Source organism: Saxophila tyrrhenica (genome assembly GCF_035928015.1).
Source record: "Saxophila tyrrhenica strain CCFEE 5935 chromosome Unknown scaffold_1, whole genome shotgun sequence".
NCBI classification, from domain to species: Eukaryota; Fungi; Ascomycota; class Dothideomycetes; order Mycosphaerellales; family Extremaceae; genus Saxophila; species Saxophila tyrrhenica.
Window position 1 is genome coordinate 99,119 of NW_027041733.1, and position 17,018 is coordinate 116,136.

General features: G+C 55.5%; 7 protein-coding genes across 7 annotated transcripts; 2 read left to right on the top strand and 5 right to left on the bottom strand.

Moving 5' to 3' along the window:
* Nucleotides 1-478: 478 nt before the first annotated feature.
* Nucleotides 479-990, top strand: LTR77_000052 (uncharacterized protein; the record flags this gene model as incomplete). Its single annotated transcript, XM_064797320.1, has 2 exons — nt 479-706; nt 772-990. The coding sequence occupies 2 exons, from the start codon at nt 479-481 to the stop codon at nt 988-990; spliced, it is 447 nt and encodes a 148-aa protein (XP_064663554.1).
* Nucleotides 991-1,507: 517 nt separating this feature from the next.
* On the bottom strand, nt 1,508-2,491 carry LTR77_000053 (uncharacterized protein; the record flags this gene model as incomplete). The annotated part of the gene is made up of 1 exon (XM_064797321.1): nt 1,508-2,491. One exon carries the CDS (start codon nt 2,489-2,491, stop codon nt 1,508-1,510), a length of 984 nt encoding a protein of 327 aa, XP_064663555.1.
* A 398-nt stretch (nt 2,492-2,889) lies between these two features.
* LTR77_000054 (uncharacterized protein) lies at nt 2,890-4,512 on the bottom strand (the record flags this gene model as incomplete). The annotated part of the gene is made up of 1 exon (XM_064797322.1): nt 2,890-4,512. The coding sequence occupies one exon, from the start codon at nt 4,510-4,512 to the stop codon at nt 2,890-2,892; it is 1,623 nt and encodes a 540-aa protein (XP_064663556.1).
* Nucleotides 4,513-4,931: 419 nt separating this feature from the next.
* On the bottom strand, nt 4,932-8,106 carry USO1 (Vesicle-mediated ER to Golgi transport protein; the record flags this gene model as incomplete). The annotated part of the gene is made up of 2 exons (XM_064797323.1): nt 4,932-7,661; nt 7,738-8,106. 2 exons carry the CDS (start codon nt 8,104-8,106, stop codon nt 4,932-4,934), a joined length of 3,099 nt encoding a protein of 1,032 aa, XP_064663557.1.
* A 509-nt stretch (nt 8,107-8,615) lies between these two features.
* Nucleotides 8,616-11,940, top strand: RAT1 (5'-3' exoribonuclease 2; the record flags this gene model as incomplete). Its single annotated transcript, XM_064797324.1, has 2 exons — nt 8,616-9,325; nt 9,405-11,940. 2 exons carry the CDS (start codon nt 8,616-8,618, stop codon nt 11,938-11,940), a joined length of 3,246 nt encoding a protein of 1,081 aa, XP_064663558.1.
* Nucleotides 11,941-12,189: 249 nt separating this feature from the next.
* SEC11_1 (Signal peptidase complex catalytic subunit) lies at nt 12,190-12,740 on the bottom strand (the record flags this gene model as incomplete). Its single annotated transcript, XM_064797325.1, has 2 exons — nt 12,190-12,409; nt 12,469-12,740. 2 exons carry the CDS (start codon nt 12,738-12,740, stop codon nt 12,190-12,192), a joined length of 492 nt encoding a protein of 163 aa, XP_064663559.1.
* Nucleotides 12,741-13,318: 578 nt separating this feature from the next.
* TRPA1 (Transient receptor putative cation channel subfamily A member 1) lies at nt 13,319-16,355 on the bottom strand (the record flags this gene model as incomplete). The annotated part of the gene is made up of 2 exons (XM_064797326.1): nt 13,319-14,646; nt 14,735-16,355. The coding sequence occupies 2 exons, from the start codon at nt 16,353-16,355 to the stop codon at nt 13,319-13,321; spliced, it is 2,949 nt and encodes a 982-aa protein (XP_064663560.1).
* Between the last annotated feature and the right edge of the window lie 663 nt (nt 16,356-17,018).

The following is a 17,018-nucleotide window of genomic DNA, read 5'->3' on the forward strand; positions in this document are numbered from 1 at the left end:
AAAATCCCACGGCGTCCACTGGACATTGAAGGCCTATCTACGGTTGACCTCTTGTGTGCTGGTGGCCAGTCATAGTGGTAGAGCAGGCTCTTCAACAAGTCCACTACCATAAACCTCCAACCACGCAAACGTGCTACATCCCACTCCTCGCCTTCAATAGCACCTCGTCTCCAAATACCGCATCCCTGACGCAGCATCATCTCATCACACAGTTCGAGACATCAGCTACCCCGCGATCGTCACCCCAGAGCTCCCCCAGGATCGTGATAACAAACAAGCATGTGACAGCGAGCTACTCCTATCGGACCGCTTGCTCTAGTCCGCATGGAGCAGTGTTGGTAAGCCATCTACGTGATCCAACTCCGCCTCCTACCGCTCCATCATTATCAGCCCACATCACTACCAGCTCTCAAGCACGCGATATCATTCCATCCCCCCTCCTCTGAGCCTCTAAAACGACCTCATACAAACGTCCAACATGTCCGCACCCAGCGACCCATGGCAAGACAGACGCGGCATGTTCCAGCGCGGCAAAGAAGTCCACGCCCCAGCCAGCCCAACCGGCAAGAAGTTCCACGAGACTGGATCAGTGAGCAATGCCGTGAGAAGAGCTTCGACCAGCAGCAACGGCGGCTCACCGCTTGACAAGACGCCATCTGGCGGCAGTGCTGGAGGGAGCTTCCCAACCTCGTCTGGGAGAAGAAGGGTACGTTGAGCAGTGTTCGTCCATCCGGTCATGTGTCCAGCATGCTGACGAGCGTTTTGTGGTAGTCGTCCGCCGCTTCCGGAAAGGGCGGCATGTTCGGCAACCTGACGAACCAGAAGAGAGGGAGCGAGGACTATGGCGAACGTCGTGCGAGCGTGACCGAGATGCAGGGCGGAGGCGGCGGCGTCGTTGGCGGCTGGTTCAACAGCACGTTCAAGGGCGTCCAGAAGCCGGCTGGAGGTAATGATATGAAGAAAGAGGAGAAGAGAGGTGTCATGGAGTAGGAATCGCAGCCCTCAGAGCAAAAGAGCATGAACGAACTTGTCTCGAGGAAGGACATGGGAGTGAATGATTGATATGATGTGATGTATTAGTATGATAATGAAGAACCGACTTCAGACTGTACTTGAGAAGTGCTTGTAGCTCGCAGTGGACAACGTCAAAGTCCAAGAAATGATTTCTTCCCACGTGCAACCAACTAGCCACGTGAGTGGGAAGAGAGTGTGTTCAATTCAAGGCAATTTTGGAGTGATGTGGTGATATATCTACATTTACTTCGGCTGATCTCGGGCGGCGTAAAGGGCTACGCACTCGGTGGGATGGAAGGAAGGTAGCCTGCAGCAAATGGTATCATTGTTTTTGCAGCCTGTTGTTGCTAAAAGGCAGGTTGTGATCGTGCGTTTGCTACTGGAGTCTTCTGTGTATCCGTAACGTCTCCATCCGACTCTCGAGTGCTAAACCTGTCACAACACTACGAAACCCAGCGGCGTGAGGCTATCAACGGGCGATACAGTAGCGCTTCTAATCGTCAAACACACGCTTGGAACCATAGTACTCCCCCTGGAAGATGCGAGCATTGCCAGAGCCTTTCATACTGCCGCTGAACACGCTTGTACGACCAACATTTGTCGGTCCAACGTACCCGGACATGACTTCCAGACCTTGGCTGAGCCTCACGTTTTCGATCATGACGACTTCAGACTCGAAGCGGTTCTTCAAGTCGTCGCCCGGAACGGCCTTCTTAATCGCTTCTTGCAGCAGAGCATCGACACCAGTGGTGGCTTCTGCCAACACCGCCATGGTCGCTTGCCCATCATCCGCCGGTTCCTCGATTCCTGACGGTCGTACGAGCTCCTCTGCGTCGGTCTTCACCAGCTCATCTCGCACCTGGCGTTGCTTCGCCTTCGTTGCATCCGGGAAGATCTTCTCCAAGTCCGTAAGGCTTTCGTCAATCTGCTCAAGCAGATTCCTGAACTTCCCTCCATCACGAACGGCCCAAAGAGCTTTTCGGCTAATCGAAGTCCCCTTTTGCCGCTTAAGAGCCAAACTGTTCACCTTGCTAATCAGCTTGTCGATCATGTCGAGCTCCCTCTGGTCCTGCGTCGTGACTTGTCCACCGGTTTTTATCTGGTCATAGCGCTCCGCATAACGTTTCGTCCGCTCAATATCGCTGCCGATCTGGCCCAACAGCTGTCGCACATTGTCGTACTCAGTCTCATTGAGCGGCCCTCCGGTTGCCGGTGCTCCAACTTGTTTGGATTGATCGTCAAGCGGGACGCCAGCTGGGTTATAATAACAGGGCTCATCGGCAGCCTTGTCTACGAGTTGAAGAGCTTCGGCCCACCTTGACAGCCGGAGGCGGAGGAAGTAGGCCTTTAGAGCTAGCTTTTGGTAGTCTTTGCCGTACGATTTGGCGGCGTCAATCTTGTCGAACGTGCTCATTGCTGTGTCAAGGAGCGCGACAAGTCCTACGCCGCCGAATGCTAGGCCTGCGGCTTCTGCCATGGTGATGGTGATGTTTTGAAGGTAGCGATGAGATTGAGATTGAACTTGAACTTGAACGTGATGAAGTAGAAGCAAAGCGTGGAAAGAGAAAGTAGCAAACACTTACCGCTTCTCGTCGCATCGTGACTGCAGGGTTAGCTATTGTCCAGGCTTGCCAGGCTTGCCAGCCTAGTGGTGGCAGTGTGGCACCAATGCCTCGTCGTCGGGCTCAGCCCACTGCACTGCCATAAGTCGATGTGCATATACAGCTCCTTGAGTGCAGATGTATGAAGCGTTCAGATAGAACGGCGAGTGAGTATCAATCTGTGCTTTTAATACAATATCCGGGTATAAGTATGTCAGCTCCACCGCACCACGCTATGCATATCCGCTTTCAAGCCCGCCAAACGCTGCGTCTATTAGTACAACCCCATCCCATCTTTGATATCCTGCCCGAAGAAGACGACCTGCACCGAAATGTCATCCCTCACCTTCCTCGAGTTCGGCGGCTGGATGCTCATGAGTCCTCGAAAGAGGTTTCTCCTCTTCCCACCAAGCGCGTTCTTCACAAGATGGATTCCGCAATGCAGCTCGTCTTCTACAATAAAGTGCTTCGGACTGACCCGCCACTTCATCGCTCGCTCGCCTTCATCCCACCACGTTTCATCAGGTTCGCTCGGGTCGTTGGTGAAGTCCGGTTTGTAATCCTGCATGGAGCGTGCTTGGAGTTTGTCTTCGAGATCACCATGTTGTTCCCCGCCTTGTCCTTTGAGGTCGATGAACCTAGTCGGGTTATACTTGTCCAGCCACTGTTGCACGCAGACCACGGCGTCTTCGGACGACATGTTGTCCCAGAAGCCGTCGGACGCCATGATGAGGAAATCGGGGTGGTCTCCGCTTTGCACCTGCGTTTCCATAATCTCCGGCTCAGCGGTAAGGTACGGTGGCGTCTTGATCATGCCATTCGGTCGTGGTGTTGGTCCCCAGAACTTCTCGTACACAGTCCTAGCCAAGTCACTCGACCACTTCCATCTCGCATCGCCGAAAGCTCGCGAGACAGCAATACCATGCACACGCCCAGTCTTTGGATCCACCACATCCTCGTCGGGATGCTCTCTCCGTATCCGCTCCACTTCGTCTTCGTTGAAGCCAGTCTGATCTTCGGACATCGCCTGCGCCACATACTTGCCTTCCTTGTCGTCCCACCGTCCTAGTACAGCCCTTGAGTCACCAACGTTGGCCACCCGCAACACCGACCTCTGCGGATCAAACAGCGCCAGCAGCGCACACGATCCAGACATCGCAGCCGCAGTGAGGGCAATCGAATGCGCCAGATCCTTCTCCCCGGAGTGAAGACACTGCGCAGCGTCCCGCAAGATGGACTCATCGAGGTTCTGAAACGCTTTCTTAAAAGCGCGAATGATCGTAAAATCTTCCGGAACATAAGGCCGGTCCATGCACTTCGCGTTCCACAGCTCCATCCCAACGACGATCGGCAAGTTGTCCTGAAGCATATGTGCGGTTTTCGGCCCAGCGTGGCCATCGAGAATACTCCAGTTGCACCAGTCGCGTTTGGGATCTTGGAACAAGTGATAGACGCCGCTGCTCATCACATCCTCGCACGGCATGTTCGAAGGCAGCTGGCAATGGTGACCCACGGCATACGGAGTGATGGAATAGCCGGATCCGGATTCCAGCACCGCCTGGGCCCTCGCAAGATCATGGATGGGAACATTCTTCGCCGCCAGATCTCTCGCGCCAGCTTGCATCGCCATGACAAGATCGTCCTCCATTGCACCCCCTTCCGTCACTAGACCCATCGCTTCCAGCTCCTCGGGATCCAAAGCCCAGGCGGAACCGATGGCGCCAGCGACAAAACATGTCGTGCCAAAGAACACGGCTCTGAATATTCTCCTGGGCGGCTTTTGCGGTGGTGGCTGGAAGTAGGTCGTGTGCGGTCCTGGCTGGCCATTGTAGCGCCGCGAAAAGAGCACTGTGCGGTGCACGCTTGTACGGATGGGGCGGAGTGCCCGAGACCACATATTGTTGTTGATGTGGTGTTGTGAGGCGAAGTGATCAGGGAAGGAAGCAGTGAGGTTGAAATGCCACGCGAGCGCACGCGTCGGCTCGCTTCTGGTTGTTGCAGGGTCTGGTGTGCAAAAGCAGTGGGACGCTCATTATTGGCTGTAACAACGAGGGCGCTAGCTCATGTCTCCTGCAAGGTCACAAACTGCCTTTCCGCGCTCATCGACTTCGTCTATCAGCCCGAAGGAGGGCTTGGAAGGCGAGAGCAACGAGACAAGAAAGCAAGAATAGGTACGCTCTTCGAGGTCCCCGAGTAGACTTGTGCAATCGCAGCGGCTGCAGACCTGTTCTGAAAAGTTGATACAACTGGAGAAGACAGCATGGCCATCAACGCCCGCCGGCTCAATATGCTGGTGAACAAAGACCATTACAAAACCTAGTCTACATCTCCGTCCTCCTCATCCTCCTCGTCCTCTTCGTCATCACCTTCCTCCTCATCCTCATCCTCCTCGTCATCAGTCACCTCCCCACCCATCTCCTTCAATTTCACCCGATACTCATCCCTCTTCGTCTCAATATCCCCCATCACGAGCAACATACTCTCTAACTCCTCTTTAGCCGCCTTCTCGCCTTCTTTCGCCTCAGCAACTTGCTTCTCCAGACTCTCGAGCTTTTCAGTCTGGCCGTCATCAGTCTTTGCAGTGTCTACAGAAGCGGCGGCGCTCTTAGCAGCCTCAAGTTCCTTCTCCAGTTCGGCGAAGCCTGCGCGCTCGGTTGCGAGTTCCTCTTCCTTGCCCTTGAGCTCTTCCTGCAGTTCTTTGACCTGACTAGTCAGGCGGTCGAGTTCGGACGTGCGCTGTTCAGTTTCTTGCCTCATGCGGTCGAGCTGGCCTGCAGCCTCGGTGACCGAAGCCTGCAAGCCCGCATGCTCCTTCTCCAAGCGAGCATGCTTCTGACTAATATCCGCGAGTTGCGCGCTGGCATTCTTCTCGCGAGACGTAAGCTCAGTGTGGGCAGCTGTGAGCGACTCGAGCTGCTGTCGAGTATTGGCGTGACCGCTCTGTTCTGTGCGGTGGGCATTGCCCATTTCTGCTACTCGTCGCTCGAACTCTTGGATTCTCGCCTTGAATCCGTCCTCGGTCTGCCTCACAGAGGCCTGTACTTGCCGCTGCGTCTCTTGCTGTACGGAGGCCAACGCTCGCTGATGTTCAGCGCTTAATCCTTGCCGTTGCTGATCATGCTGCTGGGCAAGTTTCTCCAGCTCAGACTCGTGCCCTTGCTGCATGGCCTGGTTGATGCGTCGTAAGCGATCCACTTCCGCGGTCGCTGTCTGCAGCTCCTTCGCAACAGACATCTGCTCCTGCTCGTGCTTCTGCCCTAGCTCGACTAACTGCTCTTGCGCTTGTGTCAGAGCGTCTCGGGAGGTCTGAAGCTGTTGTCGCAGATCGTCAAGGACATCTCGGTCAACGCCAGCTGCCACAGCAGACGAAGGCAGCACTTCAATGCCAGGATCTTTGTCGATAGCCTTCCTCAGGCGCGAATACTCAACTGAGAAGAGCTCGACGAATGACTGGCATAGCATGGTGTCCGGGTCTCCTGCTTCCATGAGGTCAAAATCTCGCACCGCTGGCTGCTTGCGTAAGTCGACGAGCGCTTCCAAGTACTTCGTTCGGCCAAGCTTCTGGGTGAGCAGTGGCGCCAGCGTTCGTCTTGGGATAGGACTATCCTTCGTACTAAATTCATACACAGTGGCTAGCAATGTTGCGCTAAGTCCCAGGACAAGCGAGTCAGCAGTACCAGTCTTGGTCGTGGTAGCGAGAGCCTGCATTAGACTTGAGCCTTCGCCAAGCACATCATCGACACCGGCTGCAAACTCCCACAGGAAGACCACCAGCAGACTTGCGTACGCGGCAATCGTTCTGACGTCGACAGCTTGCTGCAATGCCGCTTCCAGCTCGGAGCCAAGTGCTTGAATGAAAGACAGGACATCCTCGCCTTCGCTCTCAGTGCCCTCCTTCACGGCGGCAAGCATAGCCTTGGCCTCGACATTGTCGGCTATAAGGTCCTGCACAATCCATGATGCGAACGATATACCGGTTGCGTCTCCTCCAGGCTGTGACAGAGTGGTCAAGACGTTTGCGGCATCTTCTTGCTCGGCATGGCCTGAGATCGCACGTTGGAGAAAGTGCGCACGTATCCGGTCATGCTGGATAAGGTAAGCTTGAATGAGATCGCAGGTGGCGCTTCGAAGGATGTAGTCCGCCTGAGGTTGGTCCAGTGTCGTGTCGAGCAAGGCTTCGATGATATAAGTTCTGGCCTTCTCTGCGCTGGGCCGAGCGCTGCCCTTGTTTGAAGGGCCAGCTGATCGTGATCCGTTCAGATGCTGTGATGAGGACATCGACGACGGTGCTGTATCGGCAGGCGCGATGACCGTAAGAGCTGCGAAGGCTTCCTGCAGAGGTGCATTGCTGGCGATGAGCTCTGCAGCAGCCTTCAGCGCTGCCGTTCTGATTGGGACTGGCAAGTGCGGTTCAAATCCGAGATCAATGAGTGTCTGAGCCGTGCCAGCCCGGAAGAAAGAAGCCTGGTTCTGCGGTGTGCTCGACTCTCCAGCAATCAGAAACAGCCTGAACAATTGAAGCAGGCCAAATGCAGACTTTTGCCGGTTCTGCGCGATGAACGCGGCTTCGTGCTGAGAGGGTGGGAAAGCTTGTTGGAGCAACTGCGCAAGCTGAGCAACACAGCCAGACTCTCGGAACATGGTCTGGTTGCTCGCTGATCCCTTGACCAGGTTTGCCAACAAGCTCAGACAGTCCTGTGCAGTGATTCCAGCTTCAGCAAGTCCACCCTCCAACTGTATGAGCGCAAACACTTTGCCAAACACGTCCTCGAAGGCGACAATCTTCCGCAGGTCCTCGTTGGCGCCGCTTGTCAAATCGACGAGTAATAGTAGACCCGCGTTGCGTACGGCATCTCTTGCATCGTCCAACACACCCACTAGTCTCGACACGCCGAGGGGCGCGGACAAGATACATTCTTGCAGTCTGTCAGGTCTGGACACGCATATGGCTGACAGAAGCTGTACGCTGTAGAGGCGGGAGTAGTAGTCGGCATAGGGACTGGTAGGGTCGAGCAGGTTCAGGAGTAGGGTAATGTTGTCTTGGCGCTGGCATTAGCTTAGCTCTATCAATCCTTGTATCATCCTCGCTCGTCTAAGGAGGGCTTGTGGGAAGTAGACCTACCATTGAGAACTCGTCCGCCATGTAGAAGGCTATCTCATCCCCAGCCTCTGGGCTCGTCGCGTCCGGGTTGAAGAGCATGAGCAGCGTTTCGAGCACCAGGCGAATGGTGTCAACGTCGCCGGTGCCCTCATCGCTTCGTCTGCCATTGTCATCCTTGCTGCCGCCCTTCTCCCCCAAGCCATCGCGTCGAAGGGTCGAGATGAGCTCGCGGAGGGATCCTGAAGCCACGGATGCTGGGTATTGCTTTGCGAAGCTGCGGAGACCGAGTATGGCTGCTCGTCGGTCCTCTAGGAGAGTGGCAGACTGGAGGCGGCCACAAAGCGTGTCAATGGTCGCTGTCGCCGTTTGTAGGGGTGGTGTTTTGAGCATCTTGTCGGTGTCGTAGGTGTGTTCGATGAAGGCTGCCCCTTGGAGGCAAGAATATGATGTCACCTCATCATCTCTCAGTCCGAAGAGCCTGTCGGCACCAGTCGTTCTGCACGTTGGTCCTAGAATATGTGTTCTCCGACTTAGAGCAACAAAATGTTGTCCTCGGGCAAAGACCCTGAGAGCGGATAGGACCGCGAGCGCTAACCGCATTAGGCCACTCGACCTTCACAAGACTGAGATCTCGAACTCCTTCTCCGTCTTCTTCACACCAGCAACACTCGCCAGCAGCCCCGTCAACCTCACCTGCTCGGCTCCATCTACGCTCCGTGGCGACTCGAGTATCATACGTTAAGTACTATCACCATTGAGCCGACCATCCGGCGCAAAACGCAGGCTTCGAGGTCCAGTCGCACACGCGACTTCACTGCGCAGCAGCGGACGTTGCGAAAAGACACTCGCGGTCCACCTTCTCCGCGCCAGCAACTCTTTGATAATAGCACACCACCGCCATGGGGGTTCCAGCGTTGTTTCGGTGGTTGAGTAAAAAGTACCCAAAAATCATATCGCCAGTCGTCGAGGAGCGACCCGAGGAATTTGACAACGATGATGGCACCAAAACGAAGGTGCCGGTCGATACTCGCAAGCCAAACCCGAACGGCGAGGAGTTCGACAACCTCTATCTCGACATGAACGGCATTGTTCACCCCTGTTCACACCCGGAGGATCGGCCGCCACCAGCCAACGAGGAGGAGATGATGATTGCGGTCTTCGAGTACACCGACCGAGTAGTCAACATGGTGAGGCCACGTAAGCTTCTCATGATCGCTGTCGATGGTGTCGCGCCCAGAGCGAAGATGAACCAGCAGCGCAGTAGACGGTTCAGAAGCGCGCAAGAGGCCGCTGAGAAGGACAAAGCTACTGCAGAGTTCCACGCGTTGCAGAAGGCCAACGGCCGCATCACGGACAACGGCGACGGCGAAGAGACTGAAGGGCCAAAGAAGACCTGGGACTCCAATTCCATTACACCAGGCACGCCTTTCATGGATCTACTCGCTGCTAGTCTGAGGTACTGGGTCAGCTACAAGGCTTCGACAGACCCTGCTTGGGAGAAGCTCAAGGTCATCATTTCTGATGCCACAGTCCCAGGAGAAGGTGAGCACAAGATTATGAACTTTGTTCGTTCTCAGCGTAGCTCTCCAGGGCATGACCCAAACACCAGGTAAGCACTTCTCGCCATTCTACTCTGTTTCTCTACTTTCGAGTACGAGTGCTTTATCAACCTTCGCTAACTTGCATAGACATGTCATCTATGGACTCGACGCTGATCTCATCATGTTGGGCATCGGTACTCACGAACCGCACTTCCGTGTTCTACGTGAAGACGTGTTCGCCAACGAGACGAAGCCAGGGCATTGCCGAAAGTGCAACCAGCCTGGCCACATGGCGGCTGAATGTCGTGGTACAGAGAAAAAGCAGGAAGAGGAAGGCGTGGAGAAGCCACTGAAGCCGTTCATCTGGCTGCACGTCGGCATTTTACGGGAGTATCTGGCTGTTGAGATGTCCGTGCCCAATCAGCCATTCCCCTTCCAGCTTGAGCGAGCCCTTGACGATTGGGTCTTCATGTGTTTCTTCGTCGGCAACGACTTCCTGCCACATCTGCCTTCTCTCGACATCAGAGAAGACGGAATCGACACGCTGATAGCGATCTGGCGCGACAACATACCGGTCATGGGAGGCTACGTGACGAAAGACGGCCATGTGGACCTTGCTCGTGCGCAGATCATCCTCGATGGCCTGGCGAAGCAGGAAGATGCCATCTTCAAGCGCAGGCGTGAAGGAGAGTTGCGGAAGGAGGCTTCGGCTAAGCGCCGCGCCGAGCAGGACGAGCGGAGAGAGAGTGGGAAGCGTAGGCGCTTTGTAAAAGGCAGCGATGACACTCCCACCGGCTTTGATGAGAGCGTTGTTCGCAGAGGTACGAGAGGTGGTATCATTCGAGGTGAGGCGGCGCCGGACATCAATGCGCTGCCGACCTTTGTTCCGGGTGCTGCGCAGACGAAGAGCGACCCACGATACACCGCCGGCCTGACGCATGCAGATATTGTTGGTGGGAAGGCCAATCTGGACAAGGCGAATGCCGACAATAAGTCTGCTGCCGCAGCGCTCAAGGAGAAGCTTATGGGCAGCAAGAAGCCGGCCGATGAGCAGAAGGCTGGTGTGGATGCACTGTTCGCTAACGGCACCGCCAACGGTGAGAATGGTGGGCCTGCTCCTGTCCTTGGAAAAAGGACACGAGACATGATCGATGGCGCCGCCGATGATGGTGCACTGTCTGATCCCTCAACGCCGGGACGCAACACACCAAACAAGGAGATCGCGAATCCCATGGGCAACGGCACTTCCGGCGCTCTGGGAGGCAACTCGAAGAAAGAAGAGGCGATGCCAGAAGACACGGTCAAGCTGTGGGAAGAAGGCTATCAAGGCCGGTACTACGAGCAGAAGTTTCACGTCTCACCGGACGACTACGAGTTCCGCCATAAGGTCGCGCGCTCTTACGTCGAAGGTCTAGCTTGGGTGCTACTCTACTATTTCCAAGGGTGTCCATCGTGGACGTGGTATTACCCGTACCACTATGCGCCTTTTGCTGCAGACTTCCAGGATCTTGACAAGATGAAGGTTGAGTTCTCCAAAGGGCAGCCTTTCCGGCCTTACGAGCAGCTCATGGGTGTTATGCCTGCTGCCTCCAACCACACCATCCCAGAGCCTTTCCACCCGCTCATGACCGAGGATGACAGCCCGATCAAGGAGTTCTACCCTGAGGAGTTCGAAGTCGACCTCAACGGCAAGAAGTTCGCATGGCAAGGTGTTGCCCTCCTCCCATTCATCGATGAGAAGCGCCTGCTCGACGCAATGGCCACGAAGTATCCTCTCCTGTCCGACGATGAGAACCGACGCAACGCTTTTGGCGAAGAAGCCCTCATCTTCTCCACCAACCACCCACTCTACGCCGACGTCGCACAAAACTTCTACGGCAAGCGCGCCGGCGCACCGAAGTTCAAGCTCCGACCTGAGGTCTCCGAAGCTCTTATGGGCAAAGTCAGCAAGGCCGAGTCCTACATCCCAGAGTCCGAGCTCGTATTCCCTCTCGAAGGCAGCAGCCAAGACGTCTATACCAACCTCGACGTCGACGGCAGCGTGACCGTCAACTACCACATGCCGCCCATCAGCGGCATCCACAAGAGCATGCTCATGCCAGGCGTCAAGTTCAGCGAGCCAGTACTCGACTACAACGACGTCCAAATGACTCGTGAGCGCGCTAATCGTAGCGGGCGCAGTCATGGTGGTGTGCAGTTGAGCCAGAATGGCGACCGCAGCGATGGGCGTCGCATGAACTTCTCAGCGCGCGACAACGGCGGATATAACGGCGGATACAGTGGCAACCACGGCTACGGCGCGAATGGTGGCTACGGCTCTGGACCGAGCAGCAATGGCTATGGTGCTAACAACCAGTTTTCCAACCAAGCTGCGAACGCCTTCGCTGGTTTGCCGCCGCATCTCGCTCAGCAGGCCGCTGCACATGGGTTCCCGCCGCCGCCGCAGGGCATGCCGGCTGGGATGCCGCCTTTACCGCCTGGGATGCCGCCGCTTCCACAGGGGATGCCTCCGCCGATGCAGAACCGAGGTCAGCAGCAAGGGTATCAGGGGGGGTATCACCAGGGCTATGATAGGAACGGCGGTGGAGGGTACGATGGTCGTGGACGAGGAGGTGGCGGAGAATACGGGGGGGGTTATCAAGGGTCAAGGGGTGGTTATGGTGGAGGTGGGAGGAGGTATTAGGCTTGATAAGACGGTCGTGCATGGTGAGGAAAGAAGCTGCATGCTGTATTGTTCGCTACTTCGAGGCTAAGCGTACCTGTAGCTTGACAGCTGAGTGAATCGTACGCAGTTCGATCCCTCCCCCTCGTTGCACCTACATCTGATCCTTACCTCGCTCAAGATACCTGCAGAGCGGTTTCGTCCTTGGGAATACGTGTTGAACAAAGTGATGGCTGGCAGATATTCCTGCAGATGCTCACCTCACAGTGTCTAAGCCATCACACTCAGCGCGATCAGACCACCCAAGACCACCTTCGCCCACGGATAATCCTCCATGACAAGAGACAAGTACCCGACGTACGGCACCGTTCCTACAACTCTACCGACAACATCCTTCTCGCGGTCTACGTACTGTTGCCCCGGCGCATACAAGGGCCTGTCGTCTCCTTGGTTGTTGTCTCGTTTCGTCAAAACCGACAACGGCTCGGCTCTGCATTGTCCGTCAGTCAGTATATGTTGACGGAACTGCTAGTACGATCGTATGCTCACCCTCCTCCAAATTTGGCAATAACTCTATGGACAATCGAAACATTCTTGCCTTGGACAGTATACACCACAATATCCCCGACCCGCGTGTCTCCTCTGTTCCAGAGAAAGAGAAGATCACCTCGATGGAACCCTGGCTCCATTGAACCGGACAGTACACCGACGATGGGGGAGTGCGTGTTGGCGGCTACGCCTAGGCCTTTGTAGAGCATGTAGGGCGTTGAGAGTTGGGTGCAGAGACCGAGGATTAGTATTGCTAGTTGGCGGAGGTGCATGGTTGGTCGGAGTAGATGTACAAACTGGTTCAAGTGCAAGCAAACCTGCTATGAAAGGGGCTGGACAGCACTACAGGTCGACTAAATGCTGTATAATCGGAAAGGCAACGTGGTTGATACACCAAGGAGCTCTACAAGGATGTCGAGCCAACGGACGACCAGCCGACACTTGCGGGCGCTAGTTCTAGCGGGCGTTCACATTCGTGCGGTCGAAGATCAATCCTTCGACGCCTGCCTTTAGGGTTCTCGGGCTGCTCCCTACATGACAATCCAATATAGATAGTATTGAAGGACAGCGCATCTAGTCGCCAGTCTACTGCCTCACATGGTCCCGCATTGACCCCTCGTCTTGACCCCTCGTCTTGACCCGAACATACAATACAACGCCACGACCAGTAATGCTTTGCGACCTTCCTCCGGAGGTGCTGAATTCGATATTCACACCATTCGTAGACGCGATCGGTATCCGCTCCAGTAATCGCTTCAGACTGGTCTGCCATGACTTCCACAGGTACATCCAGGATGCTGTCTATTCCTTGCCCACAATTGGATCGAACCTCCCTCCCTTTTCCGCAGACTCACATCTCTCCGGGAGGTACCCAGGTCCAGCCGGTTGGAGTGATGAGCCATCGCCACCCTACACTGTACGGCTTTTCCACAGGCTGCAACGCTTCGTCGCCACCGTATTCCTTGATGAGCCCAAAGATCGGCGTGGACTTTGAAGTCCAGGTGAAACTGCCCGGGTTCTCCAGCTGTCGACACATCGACTGCAACGGAGACCCATACCGACCGACGCCATTGTTGCATGCATCAGCGCCTGCCTCGAGCAGTCTTTGCACAATCTCGACATGGCCATATGCTGCGGCTGCGGAAAGAGGACAGCCGAATTCCCCACCCGTCTGGTTGACGTCTGCACGATGGCGAGGGTCGAGCAGCATATTTAGCAGTGCCAGGTTTCCGCTGATGGCGGCCGCTTGGAGCACGCCGCCATACTTGCCTCCTTGCATCTGTAAATTAGCCCCATGTCGGTCAATCATCCTCCTAACCACATGCACCATGCCTTTCCTTGCCGCCTCCTGGACTGCGATGCCAGAAGAGACGTTGACATCAATATCTTGCCTCTCCAGAAGGAGGTCCACAATACCTGGATCGACGCATTTGCCCAAGTAGTCGGGGTGAGCGTCGGAGCTGCAGAGGGCTTTGTACAGAGGAGCGAATTGGTCGTTGTCAAGCTCGTTCACCAGGATCTCGTCTCGTTCGAGAAGGAGCTTGGCGTTTTCTATTCTGCCCATGTTGCATGCTTCATGTAGTGGAGTCTTCCGATCGTTGCCAGTCACATTGACATCAGCACCGTAGTCTATTAGGTATTTGTGGACTCGCACGTCGGACGTCTGCGCCGGTCCATGCAGTGCGGTCCTCCCAAAGCAGTCGGCGGCATTGGGATCTGCCCGCCCGATTTTCAAAAGCACGTGGACCACCTCCGGGAAGCCGCAGCCTGCAGCGCGGAAGAGTGGTTGTGCATTGAACTTGTCGCCGATGGACCATTTAGCCCCGTACCGCAACAACGCCTTGACGGCGTCGGCATCACCAGCAATACTTGCGAGATGCAACGCTGTCTGCCCGTCGGAATCTCGCTTGTCAGCGACATGTGGCTTCGTGTCAAGGATGGTGTCGATGATAGCATGCATTCCCTCGGAAGCGCTCACGGCCGCGTGTAATGGTGTCCGCCGTCGTTGGTCTTCGACTGAAGGATTTGCTCCAGACCTCAGAAGAAATTCGGCCACCTTGGGACGCGATGTACTGCATGCAGCGTGAAGCGGAGTGCCATAAACCGTCGATAGTGCATTGAGAGCACAGCCATGGTGGTGAAGCATTGAAACGATTTCAAGATGTCCGTTAGCTGCTGCTAAATGTAACGCAGTGGTCCCGTCAGCGTTGGGTTTTGGAGACATCGGCTGCATAGTCAAGAAGAACTGAGACAGAATCGCAATCACCCCTGGCCGCGGCCGCAATGAGCGGAGTTCCGAAGGTTCCTCCCAGCTCATTGATACCATTGGCAATCTTTCCGGACGTGAGTAGTGTTTTCAGCATGTAGCAATCACCCTTTTCAGCCGCCGCGTGGATGCTGCTCCCATAGAAGCCACCAGTCGAGGCGTCGGTTGCGCCTGCTTGCAGCAATCGTTCGACGATTGCATTGCTTCCAGAATGAGCAGCTGTTTGTAGTGAATTGTGATATCTGCCACCGAGCACGTCCACCATGGCGCCGCGAGACAAGATGTAGTTGACGGTTTGTAAGTCCCCAGACCGTACCGCCGCTGTTAGAAGCGAGCCGTATTCGTTGGCGGTGTCAACACTATCGACTTGCATTTGCGAGGCTGGCAGTTTTGCCAGCTCTGTCCATGCTCCTTTCACCGCCAGGGTGTAGACATTGGGAATTCTTGGGCCCCTAAACGTTATCGATCCTTGCGGTTGCCGATGATCCCCTCCACTCGAGTAGGCTGTCGTGGTAACATACTTCTCGTCGCCGTCGTCAACTACGACCTCCAGTGATTTGCCATGCCCAAACCATCTCTTTTTCGAGAAGTTTTGCACCTTTCTGCGCAGGGCGGGACCCCATCGCCACAGAGCAAAGTACAAAAAGAACGCCGCCAGTGTAGAAAGACATAGCACGGACGCAATAGCAAGAGTATGTAGCAGATGCTGGCCGGCCCATGCACTCGACCCCGACTCCCCTGAGCTTAGATGCAGATGATCGCGTCGAATAATCACATCAATCTTGGCCAGATTTCGTTTTGCAAGAGGAGATTTGTTCACCTGTGGGAGAGGATTCTCTTGGAAATATCGTCGGCCCTCAGCGCAGGCATCAGTTGCATTGGCCAGCCCGGATTGAGTCCCACAGTTCTCAAACATCTTGACCAAGGCGTCCCACAGACGCTGCTCCTCTCGCAGTTGTTCTCTCTGACCGGATGATAGAGCGGTAGCCTCCTCGAACCACTTTTGGAATTTGTGCTCCATGCCTTCCAGACGGGAGCCGGTCTTCAAGACACTCTGCAAAGTCCTCTGTTGCATTCTGTCGGCACCGCGGGATGTTGTCCAGGCGTAGATCGTGCTGACGACGTCGAAAATGCCAGCGGCAGCCAGTATCAGGTGGAACGGGATGATCCAGCGTCCCAGCCTGGTCACCTTTATAAGCCAGGTTCTCTTGCCACCGTCCTCCTGGACATCGATACTGATGCCAAAGCAAGAGGAAAGTTGGTCCACGCTTAGAGCGGAGCTTGCAGAAGACACCCAGCTGCGAAAGGAGGCAATGGAGGTTGCAAAAGTGCTGGCCTGCGACGAGCGGCGATCTGCGTTGCCATTGGTCGCTAACGTCGCTGCATCGCCACCACTTGAGCTTGCACTTGCTGGCGACTGTGGCTGTGCTGGCGCAGCATGGATTTGCGTGGGAGAGCGAGAGTGGGAGTTTACCTGTATGGAATGTGAAGCGACCGACGACGTCTCCTCGGCGGTCCCGCTGGCATCATGGTCCTCGATGTCGACTCCTCCATCTGGTCGAGGCGATTCGACAGGCTGCGTGTGCGAGGCACTCAACGCGCTCAGTTCGACCTCACTCATCGTTCAGAAGCCCAGAGCAACGCTTCTAGCTTGCCACGAGATCAGGAGCGCCTGCGACTGGCAGAGAATCCCAAAACAAGACGCTGCGCGAGGCATGTGCACTTATTTGAAGACCCGCCATCAGGCTGCGATGCAGTCGACGACAGGGTAAGTACGGTAGACGAGTCTCCTGACCTGGCCGCCCAAGCTGCCTTACCCCATCACACCTTCATGTTGCTGGCCTCGTCTATCTGCACGCATCCTCTGCATGCATGTACGATTGTACTCAGTTTCCGCCCCACCATCGGCGACGAGGCTGGAAATCGACCACTCTCGTCCTCGCATCCATTACTTACATCCTGGGCACCGTGGCACCCCCGTGCAGCGGAGCAGGGGCTGGTTTGCATCTCCTTTAGAGTCGGTAGGCTCTTCGATGCTGGGGATTTTGGTGGACGTCCGACCAGCTGGGAGACAGAGAAGGGCTGTGAGACTGTCAAAAGTGCAGCCCTGTCATATTTCAACCGGGCACACAGACTTTGTTTGGCGCGACCTCGAGTCACAGGCTTCTGGAAGACCATTCAAAGGTCACTTCTCGTCCTCGTGTTGCTTGACGGCGTACATGTCATACTCAATCATCAATGCCTAGGTAGTTCAGGTGGATTGAGCGAAGTTGCAAGATGAGTC